General features: G+C 44.4%; 1 protein-coding gene across 3 annotated transcripts in view; it reads right to left on the bottom strand.

Moving 5' to 3' along the window:
• The window catches only part of LOC140396245 (ELKS/Rab6-interacting/CAST family member 1-like), a 1343051-nt gene that overhangs the window by 822286 nt on the left and 495581 nt on the right, over positions 1-25184 (bottom strand). For all 3 annotated transcript variants that reach the window (XM_072484589.1, XM_072484590.1, XM_072484591.1), the window contains exon 13: positions 7376-7507. In XM_072484589.1, coding sequence (XP_072340690.1) covers positions 7376-7507 — 132 coding nt within the window. The remainder of the gene's footprint in view (positions 1-7375; positions 7508-25184) is intronic.

The raw sequence follows: 25184 nt of genomic DNA, 5'->3' as shown, positions 1-25184 counted from the left end.
GGTCTGGTGGTCGTATTTGGAGTGAAGAGATTTAATCAGTCTGTCTCTGGCCGCCATATCTTTATCATCACGGATCACAAGCCATTGCTGGGCCTCTTCTGTGAGGACAAGGCAATCCTAACGATTGTTTCTGCAAGGATCGAGCACTGGGCCTTGTTATTAGCTGTTTATGACTACTCGTTCGAGCCCTGCCCAGGAACACAGATTGCACATGATATTGCCTTCAGCCTTCTTCCTCTGCAGTCCAAATCTGCAAATCCCCCTAAGGCAGATGAAGTGGTTGCTTTCCTGAATTTTCTGAACTCATTTCCTCTTACGGCATCGCATATTCGTGACTGGATGTAAACCAACTCTGCTTGCCAAGGTGCGACATCTGGTGCTGTACAGTAGCCAGTTTCATCAGCTACCAGGCGAGTTGGAGGCTTTCTCCTCGAAGTTCTCAAGAGCTGACTGTAGAAACCGGTATTTGCCTGTGGGGCATGAGGGTTGTTGTTCCGGTGAAGGGCCAGGCAATCGTGTTGAAGGACAATTAGATGCGCATCCTGGAGTGTCCAAACGAGAGGTTATGTCTGATGGCCAGGTTTGGACACAGATATCGAGACGGTGGCTTAACAGTGCTCCATCTGTAAAGAGTGGCAGAAGCTCCCTACGGTGGCACCCTCACACCCTTGGGAGTGGCCAGGGCGCCCTTGGGCTTCCGTACACGCTGATTGTGCTGGTCCAATCCTGGGTGCAATGTTTCTTGTTCTGGTGGATTTCCACTCCAAGTGGTTGGAGGTCCACAAGATTGAAACAATCACCTCCCGGCTGACCATCAAGTGATTGTGCATTTCTATTTCCACCCATGGAATCCTGAAGATGCTCGTGGCAGATAACGCGGCATGAGCAAAGAGTTCGCCGCCTTCATGAAAGGCATTCGGTGTGTCCATACTGCCCCATATCATACGGTCTCAAATGGTCGGCAAAGAGGGCCATGCAGGTGGTTAAACGAGGGCTAAAGAAGCTGACTTTGGGCTCGATGGACACCAGGCTGGCGTGTTTTTTATTCCCATACAGGACCACGCTGCACGCAGTAATTGGACTGGCACCCACTGAGATGCTAATAGGTCATAGACTTTGTACCAGATATCGGAAAAAAGGTATGCCATAACCAGGTGTTGCACAGGTTTTGCCAAGTTCGATGCAACCTCTCCGATGCTTTGCACCTTACGACGCAATGCTTGTTCGTAATTTCTTTTTTTTTTTTTTTTTTTTTTAATAAATGTTTTATTGAAAATTTTTTCCCAAACAACAATTTTTCCCCTCTTACAAAGCAAACGCAACAATAACAATACAGAAATTTTAAACAATACACAAGTAACAAAACCCCTTTATCTTTGACCTAAACTAAACCCCCCCTCCCCCCCCCCCGCCCCCCCTCCCCCTGGGTTGCTGCTGCTGGTCATCTGTCTTCCCTCTAACGTTCCCCTAGGTAGTTGAGAAATGGCTGCCACCGCCTGGTGAACCCTTGAGCCGATCCTCTCAGGGCAAACTTTATCTGCTCCAGTTTAATGAACCCCGCCATATCATTTACCCAGGCCTCCAGTCCGGGGGGTTTCGCCTCCTTCCACATGAGTAGGATCCTGCGCCGGGCTACTAGGGACGCAAAGGCCACAACGTCGGCCTCTTTCGCCTCCTGCACTCCCGGCTCTTCCGCAACTCCAAATAGAGCTAACCCCCAGCCTGGTTTGACCCGGGCCTTCACCACCCGCGAAATCACTCCCGTCACTCCCTTCCAATACCCTTCCAGTGCCGGGCATGCCCAAAACATATGTGCGTGGTTTGCCGGGCTCCCGCCACACCTCCCACATTTGTCCTCCACTCCAAAGAACCTGCTCAATCTTGCTCCCGTTATGTGTGCTCTATGTAGCACCTTAAATTGAATCAGGCTAAGCCTGGCGCATGAGGAAGAGGAATTTACCCTGCTTAGGGCATCAGCCCACATACCCTCCTCTATCTCCTCCCCTAGTTCTTCTTCCCACTTTCCTTTTAGTTCGCCCACCGACTCCTCCCCCTCTTCCCTCATCTCTCGGTAAATCTCTGACACCTTGCCCTCTCCGACCCACACCCCTGAAAGCACCCTGTCCTGTATCCCCTGTGTCGGGAGCAATGGAAATTCCCTCACCTGTTGTCTAGTAAATGCCCTCACCTGCATATATCTCAAGAAATTTCCCCGGGGCAACTTATACTTTTCCTCCAATGCTCCCAAGCTCGCAAAAGTCCCATCTATAAATAAATCTCCCACCCTCCTAATTCCCAACTGGAACCAGCTCTGAAATCCTCCATCCATTCTTCCTGGGGCGAACCTATGGTTGTTCCTGATTGGGGACCCCACCAGGGCTCCCCGCACCCCTCTCTGTCGCCTCCACTGTCCCCAGATATTCAATGTTGCCGCCACCACCGGGTTCGTGGTAAACCTTTTAGGTGAGATCGGTAGCGGCGCCGTCACCAGCGCCTCTAAACTCGTCCCTTTACAGGACTTTCTCTCCAGTCTTTCCCACGCCGCTCCCTCACCCTCCATCATCCATTTACGTATCATTGCCACATTGGCGGCCCAATAGTAATCGCCCAAGTTCGGTAGTGCCAATCCTCCTCTGTCCCTACTACGCTGAAGGAACCCCCTCCTTACTCTCGGAACTTTCCCTGCCCACACGAAGTGTTCGTAATTTCAACGATGGTGCTCGTTGGCTCTCTGGGATCGTCATCCATCAAACAGGACCAATCTTTTACCAGGTTCGGGTCCGAGGGCAACTAATGAGACAACATTTGGATCATTCATATTCACTCACGGAGGTTGGTCCCTTGTGAGGTTCCGCGGAACAAAGCTGTCCTGGATCCTCCAACTCTATTGCCGAACCAGCCTGCCGTGACGCCTCCAGTCTACATCAACGCCGACATGCCCGACATTGTATCTTTGGATTCAGAAATGGAGTCGCAGATACATGAAGTCTCAGGTGCTGATTCAATAATTTAGTTCTCTGGGGCCGATCATTGACTATGGCATTTCTGCGCAGATGAAGTTCCCCTGGCTGATCAGGCGCATCAGATACACGACGATTTACTGGAACACGAAAAGAGTCCAAAGGCCTCCACCTGCTCCCGCTTCTCCTCCTCATCAGTCATTGAGTGGGCCTTCGGACTTTGGGGGGGGGGGGGGGGGGAGACTGTAATATCCCGCAAGGGACTTAGGAGTGGGAATGGTTATCTTCCCCATGATTGTCCCCCAAGTATGAGCTCCCCCGTTGAGGGGCAACATAACAATCGGCCAGTAAGGTGCCTACCAAAAAGAGGCCCAGTAGTAATCTACTGGGCAGTGTAGTATATTGTTATTATAAATAAATCAATTTTCTTTATTTTACTTAGTGTAGATGCCCAATGTCCTTATTAAAGGTTCCTGAAGTCAAACTCGGGTCAAATGCTGCCCTGATGTCAAAGGCAGCCAGTCTCATCTCACGTCTTTTTGTGATTGCTTGCACTGAGGCTGTAATGAGGTCAGGAGCTAATCGGCTGTGACAGTACACAAACTGAGCATCAGGTTACTGTTGTGTAATTACTGCTTGATACCACTATCAACAATACCTGCTATCACTTTGCTGATGATCAGCAGGAGGTTGATGGATGGCAATTGGCTAGATTGGATCTGTCCTACTTTTTGTGGAAAGGACATTGCTGAGCAATTTTCTACATTTTTGAGTTGATGTCAGTGTTATTGTTGTATTGGAGCAGCTCGTTCTGTTGCAAAAACTTTCAGTCAGGGGCAATAAACCTTTGCAGTATCGAGTTCCTTCTGCTGTTTCTTGATGTTACGTGGTGTGAATTGAATTGGTTGAAGAACGGCATCCATGAAGCTGGGGACCTTAGGAGAAGGCAGAGATCGATCATCCATAAATGCTTCCACCTGATGCTGTGCTCACCCATCATAAAGGAGGGAACAGTTCTGCAGCCACCACCTCTGGAACACATTACCTCCATATTTCTCGCATTAGCATCAACTACTTTGAAAAATACTTCATTGTATTAGTCTTAGTTTCAGTCACCATATATAACAAAGGATTTAAAGAGGAGGCTCAGAAGATTCACAAGGATGATAACAGAAAGGCAGGGTGCACTATAAGGAAAGATTGGACGTGCTGGGTCTGTTTCTCTTGAAAAAAGGTCAAGAAATAACCTGATAGAGATCGAAAACTATACAAACTTTTGAGAGTGGATACAGAGAATGTTTCCTCCTGTAGGGAACAGCAAAACAAAGATAGTTACTGTAGAATCCGTGAAAGCAGCACGCATTGACCAGGCAGGTAGAAATAAAGATTATATTTATTTACTCTCCGCTCTCCGAAGATTCCCTCCCCAACCTGCTCAGAGGAAGGGGTTTTTATACTCCAGGTCTGATTCCCCAGTTAAGGGAAAACCCCGCCCCCTCATTACTGGGGGAGCTCATATTCAGAGGAGGTCACCTGAAATCTAGTTGTCCTGATACCGTGACCTCCGTGAGGGTGAAAACAGTTCCCAAAAAATCCATCAGGGAATTCAGCAGAAACTTCTTTGTGCAAAGAGCAGTGCGAATGTAGGACTCACTACAGAGAGTGGTTGAAGCGAATAGTACAGGTGCATTTAAGGGGAAGCTAGGGAAGGATATGAGGGAGAAGGGAATAGAGAGTTACAATGGTATTCAGGTGAGAAAAGGTGAGAGATGAGGGCATGGACTGGTTTGGTCAAATGGCCATACATCCTATGTAATTCTATGGTATGTTTTGCAGGATAGAAGTAATCGGTGTAAACAACAACAATATCCCAGACATCGCCATCCCTGAGTATGTCCTGTCCACCGACAGGATTGACCCACCAAAGGTGGCAGCTCAATGGTATATAGTCAGAAGGGAGTTTCCCTGGGAGTCAACTCTGGACCCGATGAACGTCTCATGGCATCAGGTCAATCATGGGCAAGGAAACCTCCTTCTGATTAACACCTACTGTCCCCCTCAACTGATGAATCAGTACTCCTTTATGTCGAACAGCACTTGGAACAAGCATTGATGGTGGCAAGAGCACAGTTCAGAGATTTCAGAACCCATTGCTAAGAGTAGCTTGGTAGCACCACTACTGAGTGAGCTCACAGTCCTAAAGGAGAGCCTTTGGCAGGTGGTGAGGGCTCCAACAAGAGAAAAAATCCTACCTGACGCCATCCTCGCCAATCTACCGGTCACAGATGCTTCAGTCCACAACAGTATTAATAGGAGTCATGACCACACAACCCTTGTGGAGAGGAAGTTTGGTCTTCACCTTGAGATGTCATAAATTGTTTTATGAGGCACTACAACCGTGCAAAATGGGATAGATCTCAAATAGATTTAGCAACCAAAACTGGGCATCCATGAGGCGCTGTAGGACATCAGCAGCAGAATTGTACACGGTCTGTAACCTCATGGCCTGGCATAAACCTCACTCTACCATTACCATAAAGCCAAGGGTTCAAAGAAACGTGCAGAAGGGCATGCTAAAGCAGCACCGGGCAAACCTAAAAATGAGGTGCTAACCTGGTGAAGATACAACTCAGGACTATTTGCATGCCACAACTCAGGACTATTTGCATGCCAAACAAGAGAAACAGCAGGTGATAGACAGAGCTGAGCAATCCCACAGCCAACGGATCAGATCCAAGCTCTGCAGTCCTGCCACATCTAGTCATGAATGGTGATGGACAATTAAACAACTCACTGGAGGAGGAGGCTCCACAAATATCTCCATCCTCAATGAAGGGTAGCCCAACAGATCAGTGCAAAAGACAAGGCTGAAGCATTTGCAACAATCTTCAGCCAAAAGTGCAGAGTGGATGATCCATGTCAGCCTCCTTCTGAGGTCCCCAGCATCACAGATGTCAGTCTTCAGCCAAGTGTATTCACTCGACTGGATATCAAGAAACAGCTGAAGGCATTGGATACTGTGAAGACTAAGGCCCCTGGTCAACATTCCAGCAATAGTACTGAAGACTTGTGCTCCAGAATTAGCCAAGGCCCTAGCCAAGCTGTTCTAGTATAGCTACACCACTGGTATCTGCACAGCAATGTGGAAAACGTCCCACATATGCCCGACCAAAAAATGCAGAACAAATCCAACTCAGCCAATTATCGTCCAGTTAGTCTCTTATTAATCATCAACAAATTGGTGGAAAGTGTTGTGACAGTGCTATCAAGTGGTACTTACTCAGCAATAACCTACTCACTGACACGGTTTTGGTTCCGCCTCCAAGTCACATGCCATCCTGACTTGGAAATATGTCACTGTTCCTTTAGTGTTGCTGGGTCATAATCCCAGAACTCTCTTCCTAACATCACTGAGTGTTCCTACACCACATGGACTGCAGCGGTTCAAGAAGGCAGCTCATCACCACCCACCCAAGGGCAATTAGTGATGGGCAATAAATGGTGGCCGAGCCAGTGGCATGCAAATTCGATGACCAGACAAAATAATTATAAAGCACCTTTAACATAATGAACCGTCCTGAGGTCCTTCACAGGAGCATTATTAAACAAAGCATGACATGGAGCCACTAAATGAGATATTAGATCTGATGAACAAAGAGGTAGGTTTAAAAGAGTATCTTAAAATAGGAAAGTGAGTTTAAGAGGCAGAGATGTATAGGGAGTGTATCCCAGAGCTTGTAGCCCTGGGAAAGGAAGGCATGGCCACCAATGGTGTAGTGATTGCAATTGGGAATGCAGGAGAGGCCAGAATAGAGGAGTGCAGGTATATTGGATGGTTGGGGCACTGGAGGAGATTACACGGTAGGGACAGGAAAAGCCATGGAGGAATTTAGAACAAGGACGATAGTTTTGAAGTCAAGATGTTGCTTGACTGGGAGTCAATGTAGGTCAGAGAGCACAGGGGTGTTAGAGGACTGGGATGCTTCGAGTTAAAAAGAGTTTTGGACAGGAAAGTTTTGGATGGCCAGAGGTTAACGGAGGGTACAATGGGGGTATTCAGCCAGAAGTGCATTGATACAGTTGGGTCCAGAGGTAATGAATGCATGGATGAGGGTTTCAGCAGCAGATGAGCTGAGATAAGCGAAAAGTCGGGTGATGTTACAGAGGTAGAAATAGGCAATAATAGTCATGGAACGGATATAAGGTCCGTAGTTCATCTCAGGATCAAGGTTGTGAACAAACTGGCTTAACTTTAGACTGTTGACAGAGAGAGGGATAGCGTCTAAAGCTAGAGGAACATATCAAAAACAGAACACATTCAATATGAAAAGTTTATATGGATGATACAGAAGGATTAATATTAATTAATAAAAAGGAAAATTATGCAACAACTGTTGGTTGCACATAATACAGACCTGTTTCTCAGAATTGTTCCTGGCAGCTTCTTCTTGTGCTAATACCATCTCACGTTCTGCTGTTATCTGCACACTCTCTCTTAAAGCCTCTTCTAACTCCTCAATCCGGTCATCTTTTTGTCGTAAAGTATCCTGAAGGAATGGGGGAAAAAGGCAATGACCATTCTTGTTACAAATTCTGAAAAGTAACATGACAGGAAATTTCATTGGGTCGACAACAGGCAAGGTAATCGTGATACACAGTTAACCTTTACCTGTTTCTTAATCTGCTGGCGGCATGCAAACTTCATGTTGCCTGATCAATGATTGTAGTCTACAGCCAGCATTAAGCACACTGCTGAGTGACTGCACACTTGAGCAAGGTGAGCAAAACCTTGAGAGCAAAGCACCAATTATAGCTAACTTACATTACTTGAAGTCAGACAAGGGACAAGCAGTGTGACTGGAGCAGGTGTGGCTGGAGAAGAGTGCTCAAGCAGAGAAAACACTGAAAATGGAATAACATTGCAGAAAGCATGCTCTAACATTCCTCATCACAGCTCTAGAGGTCTTGGCAGAGAAGGTGGACATGATGAAAGTTGTACTCTCTGCACAAGGGACCAGTAGTTCCTTCTGACAGACAAGAAGGCAGTGGGATCAGGTAGCTACAATCAATGCCAGCAGGGTAGCCCTGAGGCTCTGGATGCATTGTCGTATCAAGTCTAATTATTTCACATAAGTGGTCAAAATCAGTGAATTGAAATACAATTTCCTTACAAATGAATCACCAGCCTCAAACTTTGCTCAATTCACCACCACCCCTCGACTATCCTACCAATAATTTCAACAACAAAGACTCAAATCTCACATTAATACAAAAGCAAAATATTGTAGATGATGGAAATCTGAAGTACAGCTGCAAGCCTCACATTGACATCTCTCAGCTTGCACACACAGTTTTCAATACTAGCATGCACATCACTGGATATGCTATGACTGGACAGGAAGATTCCAGAATGAAATGCTGGCTGAAAAGGCTAATTTTTATCCTTTTTTAATAAAATGTGGAGGAGTGTCTTGGGACCAGTAATTAGTTTTAACGACAAGAAAAATGTATCAAAAGTGAAAAAAGTTGGATTATAAACAATACTCCTTACTCCATCCTTAGCTTAACAATTACACACAAGTTTTAATATTAACATGGATGACAAAGTACATTTTAAGCGACAATGATCTCGTTAACACACAAAGTCCCTTTCAATCATACATAATGACCGTGATAAGATACCCTCCTCTCTGAACCCAAGTGACTGTCTGAGAGTTTCTCCTCCGAATCTCCTCAGATGATTCTTATCCCATGAACCACCTTGGTCTCACTGAACCGCAGTTTCCACAAGAGTGATTTCAAATTCTGCTTTCAAGAGTCAGACTTTCAAATCTTCTTTTAAATTATACTTTTCTCCACTGCTTCCATCATAGGTTTTGCACCTCTCCCTTCACATTTCCCTTGTCTTATACACAAACTCCGAAGTCCAACCACCAATTTCCAGAATTATTTCTACATACTTTTTCATAAACCTTAGCCCTATTGCAGATATATTTTGGGCCTCTCATGATCCAATGTCTTTTCAACTCTGAATTTACTGAACAGTGATCTGTTCTAGTTCCCAATTTCCTCTGTTAACTTTAGACTTCTTGGAAACTTCTCTTCATTTCTCCAGTTTCTTTAACTAGCTGGAGTTCAGATTTCTGGCATCCGCTCTCTTGCACCATTACTCCACAGTATGGCTTTTCCTCTAGCAAGGCGGAGAGAGACGTTCCCTCTTTGGCCTTCTAAAGCCAACTTCTTCTAGCAGAGCAGTGAGAGATACCTTGTCCCTCACTACCTATCTCCAACTGCATTCAAATTAGCTAAACTAAAACTTAAAAGCTTCTCAACCTTACACGGAGGACCTGCATGAATGCTGTGGTGACCCTGATCTCTGAGTGCACAGCCTCATCCATTGAGTGATTGGTGACTACCATTTAGAGACAGCTCCAAGATCACAATGACGCATTACCAGGTTTGCGCTTGGTCCTGCAAACCCTCACGCAGACACTGACCTCAGGAGGTCAATGCCTGCATGGAGAAGGAGGCGCCAAACAGTGTCACCCATAGTTGCCCACCCTTGAGGGTGAGCAGAGAGGTGAGGACTCACCTCAGAATGGCGGACAAGGTGGCTGCTGTCTCTGTTGACTCCTCTCATGGAGCCCCGGACAAGGACATCATGGTAGCACAGTGGTTACCACTGTGGCTTCACAGAGCCAGGGTCCCAGGTTTGATTCCCGGCTGGGTCATGGTCTGTGTGAAGTCTGCACGTTCTGCGTGGGTTTCCTCTGTCCGGGTGCTCCGGTTTCCTCCCACTACGCCCGAAAGACATGCAATTAGGTGATTTGGGCATTCTGAATTCTCCTTCCATGTAACAAAAAGATTATTATTCTTATAGGGGCACCAGCTCCTCCATCTCACTGCCAGTCTCCGCTCCATCCTAGTAGTCTGCAGCGACTGAGGCTTGCCAGGAAATGTTGTCGAGTGACCCCGCCTATCATAGGACGACCTCCAAGGTCATATGTGCCAACAAGATCAATGAGATCAGCAACCTGCTTCCTATGCCACTGACAGCAAGTTTGTGGGGGTAGGGCACCGAGACATAGCACCCACAAACTTAAACTGAAGACACACTAGCCACCAATAGGGGTCTGCACTGGGTGTTATTGCTTTATCTGAATTCAAAAAATTATGTTAATGATTCAGGTGGATTTATTTTATTTGTTTCATTCTGTGTTTATCACCGTAAATATCATACTACACTCAAGCCAGACGTGTTGTATGTGCTGCATTGGTGTCAGACTAATTGCCTGTTCAGAGATGTCCAAGGTGCCAAACTTTATTTGGTAGGTATTGGCCTCATCGAATGGATGAGTGTTGTGTGTCTGGAATGATGTTAGTGCTCTCTGGTGATTTGAGATGGCAGGGCATGCCAGCCTGTCTGAAGAATCGCTGAATCAACACATCCTAGTGGCCCTGCCCCTCTGGAGGTTCTGCATTGTGGAAAGCTGGAGCCTTCAACAGCACTGGACCTCGGTGAACTCCTGAAAGTTTGACTACTGCCTGGAATCTGGGCAGTGGTGCCTTTTGCAGGGGCAGTTCTCTGCTGGCCCTGATCATCTTGTGTTTAGACATCTACCCGAGGGAATGCCTGTGACCACCAGGCCTCCTCCATCTTTTGTTCCCTCTCCTTCTCAGAGGAAGAGGTGCTCCCTGCCAAGTAGACAATACCCATCAGCAGGTTGGCTAATGTGGCTCACCTATGTACATCGCTTTTGGATCCTTTGATGTCGGCTCTTCCTATCGTTGTGAAGCAGAATTCCAAGATTTGGATGGTTCATCCACCAATAGGGAACGTGAGCTGGGATTATACCATCATGAGACAGGTAGTTTTACCCTACCGATGAACGGCAGAGTAGCAGTGGCTAGCACTGTCACTTCACAGTGCCAGGGTCCCAGGTTCGATTCCCAGCTTGGGTCACTGTGTGCGGAGTCTGCATGTTCTCGGTGTTTGCGTGCGTTTCATCCGGGTGCTCCGGTTTTCTCCCACAAGTCCCAAAAGACGTATTGTTAGGTAATTTGGACATTCTGAATTCTCCCTCTGTATACCCGAACAGGCACCGGAATGTGGCGACTAGGTAACTTCATGTAATGTAAGCCTACTTGTGACAATAAAGATTATTATTATTGCTAAGGGTGGCAGAGGAACCCAAACCTCCAGTGTCAGATAACAGTCTAATATACCCAATACAGAAAACACTACAACACTTCACAATACCAACTCACCTCACCCCTACAAAAGCCTAACTCTTCAGCCAGAGTTTGCAGTAGGGGCTTATATCCCGCACTTGCATGAAAAAGGATTAAATTTGGTTGACTCGCCTGCCCTTGTGAAATTCTTAAAATCTTACAGGCAAAGTGAAATTCGGATCAGTTGTGGGTTTAATCTTCTTAAATACACCTTTTGTCAGCGGATGTGCGCCTGCACCTAGCGAAATATTGCAAGAGTGCGTGATGACATTGGATGCATGCCCCACGTCATCACATGCTATTTCCTGGACTTCCAGGTCGGCGCCCACCCACCCGACCACCGTGAAATTCTACCCTTAAGAGTATTGGGTACAGTTATCGTTTGCTTACCTAAGGAAGGATATAGTTGCATTACATGTGGTGCAATGAAGAGTCAGTAGATTGATTATTGGAGTGAGGAGATAACGTATGAGGAGAGTGTAATCAGAATGCCCATATATTCCCTGGAGTTTAGAAGAATGAGAGGTGATCTCATGGAAATTTATAAAATTCTTCAAGGGCTTGACAGGGTAGATGCTGAGAGATTGCTTCCCGAGGCTGGAGAGTCTAGAACCAGGGATTATCATTTCAGAATACTGGTACCAACATTTAAGACTCCGTTGAAGAGAAATGAATTTCTTCACAAGGTTATGATACTCAATCAATGTATGTATATTCACGGCTAAAATCAACAAATTCTTGTGCACTAAAGGGATTGAGGGATATGGAGATAGAGGGCGAAAGTGGAAGAGATGAAGTAGTCCAGCCATGATCGTTTTGATTGCTTGAGTAGACTGAAGGGGCTGTATGGCTCACTCCTGCATTCACTACGTTCTTAGAAACATCAGGGCACAGTACCTGGATACTAACAAAAGCTTGTTGTGTTGTGTATTGTCCAAAATTTTACTTCTCTTTTATTATCAGTGAAATATTAAGATTCTTGAAGTCTCCTTCACTCACTAATGAACTGTGCTCTGAAGGAGGACAGGGAGAAATGTCTGGGATGAATTTGCAGATAGGAAACATCATAACATCACAGAGTTGAGATATACTCCTTTGACCCAAGCAGGATATTAGTCTGTACATTGCATGCTGTGAGATTACTGCTTGCTTGACATATCAATATCCTGCATAGAAATTGTTATGATCCCCATGGGGGAACCGTAAACCATAATAACCAAATTTGTTGAATAACCCCGCAAATGAAGAAATTATCAATTCCACTTTTTGTACCATTCACTTTAGCACAAATCTGAATCCACATAAATTAAACATGAATTAATAGATGATTGGTACGAACTATAAATCACACATGGAATGGCAAATACAACAAAGACTATCTTACGAGATTACAAGTATTCGCATCACACACCGGACAATTGTGGCACCATGTGCAATCTCGCAGTATTTTCAACTCTGCCTCTGGAACATAGGACATCCCACTTTTCTCACTCAATGGATTTGGGCCCGAGTCCCGCAAAGACAGTCACCCACAAATGGCACACTTATGCAGACCCTCTTGATGGCACAGACTCTTTATCTGAGTCCTTTAATAAGCTTGATTGAATGGTCTGCTCAGCTCTGGAAAAATTGAAACATAGCCATGGAATTGTCCAATTTACAATCTCTGCTCTAACACGGTCTTCAGCTTTCTGTCCTTTTAACTGCATGCGCCACACAGCTTTATATAACTGTGTCTTCTCTGCTCTTGCCATACTACTGAAAAGACTGTGGTTGACTCCATGTAGAATAGCTGGGATAAGCCACTTGATGTAGAATCTAGTGAGATAACTAATAAGCAAGCCATCCATGAACAAGACAGAAATGAAATTGGATATTGAACATGATAAAGCAATTGTCTTCAGAAAGTCAGTAGATTTGCAATTTACCCAATCACATTATTGCATCCTTTTCACAAAATCTAGCATCTCTAATCAGAATGTTGAAAATATGTTAATGGCATCAGGTGATAGAAACTCGAGAATAAAAGAAAATTGTTTTAAGGTTACATAGTTTTTGCATCCAACTTATCACAGGTAAAAAATCCTAAGGGGCAGTTGATGAATACACAAAGTTTATTGAAGTGCTTAGTGAAAACTTTTATATATACAGAAAGTATCACAGGACACCATCATGGCCTATTTTAAGTCTTCCATGGGCATGAGAATATAGAGTAGCAGCAGCTATGGATTTAAAGATGGGGAACAAGGGTAGAAACATTTGCATTTTACACATGGCAACAAGATTCAGTCTGTCTACAATAATACATGGTAAAGGCAAAAGTTTAACTGTGGATAGAATCATGGAAAAATGGATAGGGACCAGACTGCGGGCACTGGCTAAATTCCTCACTGACAATGGGGAGACTCTGCTACCGACAAATTTAGAGACATGCGAGGAAATGTGAACATTGTAATGAACAGTGCTCTGAAAGTCCCAGCAATAATGGGCTTTATGAAAGAAATTGCGCATTGAATGAGGAGATGCTTCACGACACCTTGGCTGACTTCATATCATTCATACGAATTAAGAGCAGGAGTAGGCCTTTTGGCCCTTCAAGCATGCTCTGCCATTCAGTAAAATCATGGCTGATCTGACTGTGGCCTCAACACCAGATTCTGTCTGCCCCAAGAACCTTTGACTCCCTTGTTAGTCAAGAAAGTATCTGCACATGCCTCAGTGATCCTACCTCCATTGCTCTTGGGGGAAGAGAGTTTTAAAGATTCACAATTGTCTGAGAGAAAACAATTCTTCTCATCTCCATCTTAAATGGGAGACCCCTCATTCCTAAACCGTGTCCCTTTGTTCTCGTCTCTCCCAGAAGGGGAAACATCCTTTCAGCATCCACCCTGTCCAGTCCCTTCAGGATATTGTGTTTCAATAAGATCACCTCTCATTCTTCCAAACCCCAATGGATATTGGCCCAGCCTTCCCTTGTAAGATGACGCTCAACGCCACCCACCACCCCCCCCCCCCCCCAAACCCCAACCCCCCGGCCAATCTATGGTATTAGTTGAGTGAAACTTCTCTGAACTGCTTCCAATGCAATTATATCCTTTCTTAAATACGGAGAGCAAAACAGTAAGTAGTACTCTGGAGAGAGAGAGAGAGAGAGAGAGAGAGAAAGCCAGTCAATCAAGCAGAGTCCCACCCCATCTCTCATCTGATGCTGAAAAGTGTGCGGTCTCCTGTTCAAACTAGCAGAATGTTCTCTCCTGCAACTTCTGAATTCCTCAACCCTCTCTGCTGCTTAATTTAAAGATGCAGGTCTATCAATCATCCATGGATCAAAAATAATAACCGAAAAAAAAAAGGAAGGGCATAATATAAGGGGATAAACAAGGAAGGACCCTTACATATCTCCCCCTCCCTAAAAGAATGAAATGTCAGGGCATGGGTATTTCATTATGAGTTATGCAAGACATGGATCACAAACACAAATCCATCCAATCCATCACCATCATTTAAGTTCCCTTCCCAGTCTTTACATTGGCAACTACTCAGCCTTTAAACCCGACAGAGCATTCCCAATCACATTATCCTTTCCGGGAATGTGTACAATTTTGACATTAAACTGTTGTAATTATTAACTCCCATGGAATAATCTTACGTTCCGTGTTTTAAACATCGTTATAACCGCAGGTGGATTATGGTTTGTATAAAGTAAGCTTGTTTACTGTCACGTCGGACAAATACTTCAAAGTGCTGAAGGGATATCCCATCTGAAGTAACAACCACCCCATAACGTCTGGCTCAAATTCCCCATCATCATTAACAAGCCTCTTTCCCGTCCAAAACACACAGGACCATCCCCTTATCTTTATTAACCTCCCATCCCCCATCCAAAAACACACAACCCGCTAAGGCACAAAGGCATTGGTACAGAACACAGAACACAAAAAAAAAAATTTGAGTACCCAATTCATTTTTTTCCAATTAAGAGGCAATTTAGCGTGTTCAATCCACCTACCCTGCACATCTTAGGGTTGTGGGGGCGAAACCCACGCAAACACGGGGAGAATGTGCAAACTCCACATGGACAGTGACCCAGAGCCAGGATCAAACCTGGGACCTCGGCACCGTGAGGCAGCAGGGCTAACTCACTGTGCCACCGTGCTGCCCTACATCACCCCTTCATACCCAGATTCCCAAACAGTCCATCTCACAGCAGCCCCAACTTATTTTCTCTGATGAAGGCTTCCACCTGCTCTGGCGTATCGAAGAAGTGATCCTTCAAGTCCTTGGAAACCCACAACCTTGATAGGTACACCACCCCAAATCGCATGCGCTTGCTGCGGAAACCAGATTTCATCCTGAAGGCCGCACGTCTCTTCACCAGCTCAATCCTAATGTCCTGGTATATCCACACCATGGGCGAGATTCTCCACTCCCGCGCCGGTTGGGAGAATCGCCTGGGCCGCCAATATTTCCCGGGACGCCAGTCCGACGCCCTCCCGCGATTCTCCCAAGCGGCGGGAACGGCCCGGTCGAGTTCCGCCGGCCGTAGGCCGGAGAATCGCCGAAGACACCCAAAATGGCGATTCTCCGGCACCCCCACTATTCTCAGGCCCGGATGGGCCGAGCGGCCAGGCCAAAACGGCAGGTTCCCCCCGGCGCCGTCCACACCTGGTCGCTGCCGTCAGGAACAGCGCGCGAACACTGGGGGGGGGGCGCCTGCGGGGTGGGGGCGAGGGGGGATCCTGAACCGGGGGGTACCTCAAATGTGGGGTGGCCCGCGATCGGTGCCCACCGATCGTCGGGCCGTCCTCTCTGAAGGAGGACCTCCTTCCTTCCGCGGCCCCGCAAGATCCGTCCGCCATCTTCTTGCGGGGCGGACTTAGAGAGGACGGCAACCACGCATGCGCGGGTTGGTGCCGGCCAACCCGCGCATGCGCGGATGACAGCAGTTATGCGGCGCCGGCCACGTCATCAATGCGGTGCCGCCTTTGCGCGGGCGACAAGGCCTGGCGCGTGTAGATGACGCGGCCCCGATCCTAGCCCATTGTCAGGGCCTGAATCGGTCGGGATCGGGGCCGTTTCGCGCCGTCGTGAACCTCGACGGCGTTCACGACGGCGCGGCCACTTGGGCGCGGGAGTGGAGAATCCCACCCCATGTGTCCGGCCCAATCGATATTTAAAATGTTCTTTGCCCACTCCAAGACCCCTCCTTCCGTTGGTAATTATGGAAGCAGATAATCACCACTCGCGGCGACTCATTCGGCTTTGGTTTTTGCCTGAACGCCCGGTGGGCTCTGTCCAATTCCAGAGGGGGGGAAACACCTCATCCCCATCCACCAACGAGAAAACATTTCCACAAAGTACAGAGTCGGCTTCGATCCCTCCAATACCTCCGACAGCCCCACCAATCTGAGGTTTAACGGCTTTGACTGGTTCTTCAGATCTTCCACCTTCAGCCTCAGGCCTTTGTTGCTATCCGTCACCATCGCAATCCCAGCCTCCAACGAGCCAAGCCGACTCTCGTGTTGCAACATGGCCTCCTCCATACCTTTCAAAGTTTCAACCCTGCGCTTTAATCTTTTTCGGGGTCTTCACCATCTGCACCAGTGCCTCATCGATAGTGACTTTGAAGGACTCTCTTATCGCCTTGCCCTGCCGCTCAAAATGACGATCCATTTTCTCCAGTTCCTGCATCATCATTTCAGTCCATGTGACTAAAGTAATGGGCGCGGTGGCTATCTTCCTGCCTGAGCCTTCTTCGAGTTGGGTTTCTTTGGCGACGGTTTCGACATGACTCCGTCCAGTAACAGTTCACTAAGCCCACAGCAGGCTTGTGGTCATCAAACTCTCCTGAAAAAAATGAGTAAAAGGGATCAAAAACAAAGACCCAGCCAGGAGCCCCTTTTTGTGCGTCTTGCTCTTACATAACTTCACCGGAAGTCCAACGAATGCTTTGTTCACTTAATTTACAAATTCAGCAAGTACTTCTTTCAGCCTCTCCAAGTTCCACCGTTTTCTGTACATTCCACCGTGGATCTTCTTCAGTTGGAGTACCATTTTAATTTTCACCAGATTATGGATTCTGCATGGCTCCTGGCTGAGATTTCAGGATTTTAGCACTGTTTCTGTATCTCTGTCTCACCATTTATATTCCAATTAAAATCTTCCTGTATCACCAAATATTTTCCATGTCCATCATCTTCCTTAATGATGCCTAATCCACCTGTTTCTTATCATGAGTCCTGTTCTTCTGCAAAAATCTTTCAGTCTTTGGCCTCACTCATTTAAAGACAAGATGGTCCTACTTGTTTTTTGTAAATCTCTTCCTTCTCCAACAATAGTGTCCCAATTTCCGTAACAATCAAATAATTCTTTCCACTCTCCTGCTCAATTAATTTTTCAATTCTCTCGTACATTAAATCAGCCTCATCTGGATGTTTGTTTGTGGGCACAGATATCCGAATGCTGGTAATGTCCACTGGTTGTCCCTTTAGTTTCACTAGCATCAGTCTCTGTATCTGACTCACATTTAACTTCGCTCAGATACTTAGCTGTTTCCTTGTCAAGCATTACTGCTACTTCCTGTTGCTTTTAATTACCTCCTGAGTATATCATTCTCACTCGATCATTCATAAAATAGTCTTCTCCTATCCACCATTCTTCACATAATCCTTTTTAATGTCTCCTTTTTCATTTCTTGTTTTCGGTTCTGTAGCTTTCCTTGTTTGAACAGTTCACATTCCTATTCTTCTGGTATTGCCAAGCTTATATGTATGAGGATTTCACTAGGTGGTGAGCTTTAAATCCTTACTCCCTCCCTTGCCGAGGACAATTTTACCTATCCTTTGACAAGTGCTCCTGTCTACACTGTTAATGTCTATTTGTGCTGATGCCATCCTGAGCCATTTTCTTAGCTATGGATTACCACTGCCTTTCATTCTGATGGTGGTTTAGTCACTGACAATGCAACCATTGTGACACCATTGTGACAAGTAGTACTGGGCTACATTTATAGCACGAGTAGATCTCACCTGATTCAGTTTGTACTACATCCAAATGCAACATTGAAACATTATTCACACCAACAACTATATCCCAATGACCTTTGGAATTGCTAATTTGCGTCAAATTGTACCGTTTTGAGTCGTGGGGCTACAATCGCTGAGAATTAACATTAATTATAAAGACAGGTTTTGCTCTGTTTTTCCACTCATTGCTCGAAATGTTCACGATCACATACCAACTGTGGGCAAAGCATACTGTCAATGATACGCTGAATTCAATGATAAGAAGGCACATCAGAATTTCCCAAGGACAATGCCCCTTGCATCTAACCTCCACAGAACAATTTCTGTTAAGTTCCTTGTGGTGAGGAACATTGAAATAAATTATTTTTAAAATTTTGGGATGATTAATAACATTAAAAGCACTAAAACATACAAGTAGTTGTTGCTGTTTTTCACAATTTTATTACTTTGGGTGTTGCCTTTCTTGCAATATATGAAATTTGGCAGTCAATTTGCACACATCTAAGTCCCGCTATCAAAGTGATAATGACCAATTATCTGTGTTTTATAAGTGATGTTGCTTGGCAAGGATAGCAGGGAGAATTCCCCTGTTCCTTTTTGAAGAAGTGTCAAGGAATCTTTCATTTCCATCTCAGTGGCCAAAGAGGGTCTTGGTTCAACAGCGCATTCAAAACATGGCAGATTCGACAGTGCAACACGAAGGCTGAAGTATTAGCCTAGATTTATTTTCTCAAGTCTATGGAGTGAAACTTAAACTCATGATTTATTAATGGGCAGTGAGTGTGAGTACTATCAATGTGACACAGCTAATGAAAAAGTGAATAAACCTTCAAGATTTTGTAAGATCAAAAAACTCTTGGTGGGATGGGGTAAAAAAGTATAGCTAAGTTTATTGCATAAGTATAAGCTATATTATTAAGTTAATAGCGCTTACTTTATTCAATTCTTTTTGATATACAATAAAGTTTGTTTCGGTTTAAAAAATGTTAAATCTGGCAGCAACTTTGCAGGGTATTCAGATTTCTTCTCTAAATAATCATGGTCCAGAACAGGACTTCAACAGTATTGACTGGATGACCTTTGTCCACTAATTTACCCCCTCAAAGAATTCCAGGAGATTCATGATGCACAAAACATTGCTTCTGAAATTTTATTATCCTTAGTACTTCAAAATTCTTTCAATTGACATTGATACCTTTCGTTTATTTTGTCACGAGTGATGATAGATTTATTGGTATATAATTTCAATTCCTGTTTTAATTATCACTGAGAACGAGGTTTACATCATTTCCTTTTTATTTAAGGGTTACATGCTTAGCTCATCTGCTCCAAATGCCCTGGAAGTACTCAGTACATTGAGAAGCATTTTATTGATCTTGACATGTTTTAGATTCCTTATTTCTCATAAACTTCATCAGTGAGGATCATTTGTGAATTTCAGATATATACCGTGTTGCAACACTATACTGTCCCTGCCAATTTTATCCTTTGCATCACCTGTCTGCTTTGCACATACTTAAATCATTCCCGCTGGATCTCTTATTCAGACAAACTCTATTGAGTTTCTATCCTTTCTTGTACCTTTTCTGGATTTCTCAATTGACATTTAAAATAATTTATTTCAATGCTCAATATTTCTTTTTAACCAAATACAATTCCTTGTCTTAATCCAAAATGTATTTTTATGTTTCCCGGTCGCTTTGACCTCCATTTTTAGTTACAACTGTCTTGATATTTTTCTCATTGTAAACTTCTTAATATACCCTTAAGCAGGGGACAGCAAGGTGGCACAGTGGTTAGCACTGCTGCCTCACAGCACCGAGGATCTGGGTTCGATCTCAGCCCCGGGTCACTGCCAGGTGGAGTTTACATATTCTCCCCGTGTCAGCGTGGGTCTCACCCCACAACGCCAATTGGTGTGCAGAGCAGGTGATTTGGCAATGCTAAATTGCCCCTTAATTGGAAAAAAAGAATTGGGTTCTCTAAACTTAAAAGAAAAAAAAAATATCCTTACTGTGGTTTAAAAATATTCTCTCCTCATATCACATTTCCCTGTCCTTAATGCAATTCATTGAAAATGTGACAGGTGATCACTTGTGAAGACCACAGTGGGTTCCAATCCAGGGATAAAAAGGTAATTTAAGACGCAGTCAGCTTCTTTGTAATGGGCCAATAGGGAACAAATGTCAAAGTAAGAGGGATGGGTGGAGAGGCAGACAGGTTTAAGGAGGGAATGTCAGGAAAATCTGTGGATCTACAACCTACATGTGTTCTTCCATCCAATAAACAGGGGACAATGCTTGGCCAAATTTCTGACTCCAGAAAGTACCAGCAGGTGATGAAAGCGATGCTTCAGAGGAACCGCAGCGAGGGGGGGCTGGTGCTGCCGAACCTTAGCAACTACTACTGGGCAGCCAACATGGCCATGGTAAGGAGTTGGATGGTGGGTAAGGGGTCTATTTGGGGGCGAGTGGAGGTGGCTTTGTGCAGGGGCACCAGTTTGGCAGCCCTGGTCACGGCTCCCCTACCGCTCCCGCCGGCCAGGTACTCCACCAGCCCGGTAGTGGTGGCAGCCCTGCGGATCTGGGGCCAAAGGAGGAAACATGTAGGGGAGGTGGGAGCATCGGTCTGGCCTCCATTATGCGACAACCACCGATTCGCCCCCGGGAGCACGGACGGTGGATTCCGAGCATGGCGGCGGGCGGGGGTGGGGAGGATGGGCGATATGTTCTTGGGGGGAGCTTTACGTGCATGAGGGCCTTGGAGGAGAAATTCGGACTAGTAAGGGGGAATGACTTTAGGTACTTGCAAGTGCGTGACTTCATATGCAGACAGGTCCCATCCTTCCCTCGCCTCCCACCAAATGGGATCCAGGATAGAGTAGTTTCCAGGGGAGAGGAAGGAGAGGGGAAAGTTTCGGATATTTACCAAGAACTCATGAAAGGGGAGGAGTCCCAGACAGAGGAACTGAAGCTCAAGTGGGAGGAGAAATTTGCCGAGGAGATGGAGGACGGGGTATGGGCGGAAGCTAGGGTAAATTCAACTGCAACATGTGCTAGGCTCAGCCTGATTCAGTTCAAGGTCGTCCACCGGGCCCACATGACGGTGGCCCAGATGAGCAAATTTTGGGGGGTGGAAGACAAGTGGGCTAGATGCGTGGGGGGACCAGTGAATCACGTCCACATGTTTGGACATGTCCAAAACTTAGAAAATACTGGGAGGGATTTGCGGACGTCATGTCCCAGGTACTGAAAACTAGGGTGGTGATGAGTCCAGTAGTGGCAATTTTTGAGGTCTCGGGAGTCCCGGGGGTCCAGGAGGAGAATGAGGCCGACGTCTTGGCCTTTGCTTCCCTGGTAGCCCAGCGACGCATACGGCTGGCATGGAGGGACTCAAAGCCCACGAAGACCGAAGTATGGCTCTCGGACATGTCGAGCTTTCTTGGTCTAGAAAAAATTAAGTTTGCCTTGAGAGGATCTTTATTAGGGTTCGCCTGAAGGTGGCAACCATTCATCGACTTCTTCGTGGGGAATTAAACGTCAGCGGGGGGGGGGGGAATAGATTAGAGTAGAATAGGGGGGATAAATAGGCGTGTACTGTTTATGAGGGGGGATTGGTTATTTGCACTATGTTTTTGTTGATATTTGCACATTACTGTACACTAACTGTTTACAATGCCAAAAATACCTCAATAAAATTGTTTATTAAAAAAAAATTCTGACTCCAAAAAATAGCCATTATCGATATTGGTAGGCAGGATGATTTTTATTGCCTTAGTCAGGTACAGAGATTAGGACAATGCAAATCTCCAACAAGCGAGTTTGTTGCGGTTTCATGTTGGGTAATTTTCTGGGTTTTAAAAATCTACCAAATATCATCTAAAACATCACTGTTAGTTGAAGCTCATGTGATGTATGTTAGGAAAGACAGTTGTTACCGGAATACTGAAATCCCCAACTTGGACGGCATATAAACTCAATTTCCTCAATGCACAAGTCTGAAATTTTCACTGTTCTGTCACCCAGTAAAAGTGTATTTCATTAGCAGAGCAACATACCTGTGTTATTCAATTTTTCCATAAATATTGCACTGTACATATCTGGTAGTATATAGAGAATTCATATTCCTGGTTACAGTTCCAGGAGTTCAGTGACTTTTTGAATCATCCAAACATCCTGCTGATCTAGATAGAAATTCAGTTTTCTATGCATGTATTGCACACAATATCACATACAAGAGTGTATTTCAATTCAGCAACATATCTGTGCTTGAAAGATATTGATGACATCGAAAATTTACTCCGATGATTTAAGATGCAATATAAACCCACAGGTAAGGTGTCATGTTGCAATGCACATTTACATTATATTTTACATTCTTTGCATGGTTGTAATCACAAATATAAGAATAATCTCTGCTAAAGCACATGGTAAAATTATACAGTGTGCAGATACTGTAAAAAAAATATGACCGCAGCATAATGCCACAGGTATAAATACAGCTTCACACAAGAACAATTATATGTTTTCATGTCTGTTGCCAATGCAACCAGAGGAAGTGGGGAGTGCAGGTTGGGCACCTTTCCGAAAATGAAAAAAAAAATTAAAATAATTTTTTTAAAATACTGGTGAGTTGGACTTTATTAATCTTGGACACTTTTTAGCAGCTGGTTACAGTATTTTTGGCAGAGACCCAAGACTGGCCACTTGCTGCCCCCCAGCTGAGTGACAGTACATGGTATAAGTCAGGGGTCTAAAAATGTTGAGAAAACATGCTTAAGTAATGAAGCTATTCCAAAATTTCATTTTGTTTTGTAGGCACCTTGAAGTTCATTGGAGAGCTCTAATTAGTGATGTTGACTTCAAAAAGTAAATTAAAAATTACATTGATATGTTTAATATTCTTTGGCAAAAAACACGTACACGTAAAAATAATTTATTTCTCCTTAACTCAAATGCTTGCCTGCAGCCATATTATTTTTTGAACCTACAAGTGTTCCAGATGAAGATCAATCAAGCAGTTTCTTGTCCCAATTGAAGACAAGTTTTTTAGCAGTAGATGTACCATTGTTGGATTAGTTTTAGTTTAAGAACGTGTTTTTCATCAACAGATTCAACGCAGGTTCCCACAAAAACCAAATAAGTAAATTGCATGATTCTATTTATTTTGAACTTACATAAAAAAAATGAAAATGTGCTTTACACTATAAATTATAAAAAACAATTAAAAATTAAAAATTGAGAAAAATGAGAGGTGATCTTATTGATCAGAATATGATTGAACTTTACATTCAATTTGAGGGAGAGGGAAGCGAGTCTAAGACCAGTATTTTAAACTTAAATAAGGGCAATTATGAGAGCATGAAAGTAGAGCTCGCAAAAATAAACTGGCAATTAAGGGATAGGTCATTAGAAATGCAGTAGCACACATTTAATAATATATTTCAGAATACACAGAATGAATACATTCCAATAAGAAAGAAAAAAAACCAAGGGGGCCCACCATCCATGGTTAATTAAAAAATGAATAGTATCAAACTTACAGAAAAATCATATAATTGTGCAAAGATGGCTGGTCAGAAGATTGGACAGAACAGAATACTAAAAGATTAATAAAGAGAGGAAAATTTTAGTAGAGAGAAAGTTAACTAGAAACATAAAGATAAAATTAAGTTTATTTTGATATATTCAAAAGAAAATGAGTCCAGTAGAAAGTGAGTCTGGAGAGTTAATCATCAAAAATAAGAAGATGGCAGATGAATCGGTATTTTGCATCGGTCTTCATAAGAGGATACAAAAAACATCCCAAAAATACCTGTAATTCAGGAATTGGGGAGGGAGGGAAGAACTCAATAATATCCCAATCACTAAGCAAGTGATGGTTAACAAATTGTTGAAGCTCTGGGTTGACAAGACCCTGGATCCTGGTGTCTTCAAAGAAGTGGCTAGTTAGATAGAAGGCTGAAAATAAAAGCTCACGTTGTCAAGAGCAGCATATTGGCATAGATAGAAGGTTGGCTAGCTAACAGAAAACAATTTATTGCCCTACTCATTCATGTCCCAGATGCCCTATTTTCCTTAATGCACTGCTGTCAACTCACAATTTCACCAACTTCCTGTACAAAATATCATCATTAAATGAGTAAGGCCAAGTCTAACTAACTAATGGAAGATGACATTTGTGACAATGTTTCAGCAAATTATGCTCCAATCTGTAGTACAAGGATATCTGGTATTAGGGCTAATGTGGGACTGGGAACAGTATAACCCACGGTGTGATGTCAAGTCACATGTCGACATAGCTGTGGACTGGACATTGACCTGTGCAGAAGCCAGCATGGAGTTATCTCCAAATTTGGACTATACCCTGTTATGTATGTGAATGGCGATAGCTCTTGAAAAAAAGGCAGAATCTCAAGAAAAAACTGCAGTAGAAATTTGGAAGCTGGTAAATTAAAGGAGCAGCATTCTGACCTGACTGAAAGCACCTGAAGCAAAGACACAGAGAGAGATTGTCTGAGATTTGCTCCACAGCAGAACTGGAAACAAAGGGCAGAAGAAACAACTCCACAGTGCAGCTGAGGACTCCATTACATCTTGTGGAAGTCTAGCTTGAATGCATAGAGTGCAGTGTCAAAGAACCTATCGGAAATCAGCCCCCAAAAATTAAGCTCTTGGTCAGGATTTCACGTAAGAAAGTTTGTAGCATTTTAAAAGAACAGCCCATTTACAGAAGCACCATAGCCAGATTGCGTTCAGAGTGACATACCATGTGGCAGACGAGCTCGTTGCAACAGATTAAAGAAAAAAAATTGGCAGTTTAAAAAAACCCAGACAAGTCCGGGAAACAATACTAAAACATCCGAAAATCCACCAATAGTGTGGGCAACACCCAGGCCATACCATGAAGTGAATCGCTCCACAAACACAAAGCGAGACACAAAGAGGTCAGAACTGCCATTACAGTG

The sequence above is a fragment of the Scyliorhinus torazame genome, chromosome 19 (genome assembly GCF_047496885.1).
Source record: "Scyliorhinus torazame isolate Kashiwa2021f chromosome 19, sScyTor2.1, whole genome shotgun sequence".
In the NCBI taxonomy this organism is placed as follows: Eukaryota; Metazoa; Chordata; class Chondrichthyes; order Carcharhiniformes; family Scyliorhinidae; genus Scyliorhinus; species Scyliorhinus torazame.
The sequence above is the reverse complement of the archived record's forward strand: the minus strand, read 5'-3'. Positions and strand labels throughout refer to the sequence as shown.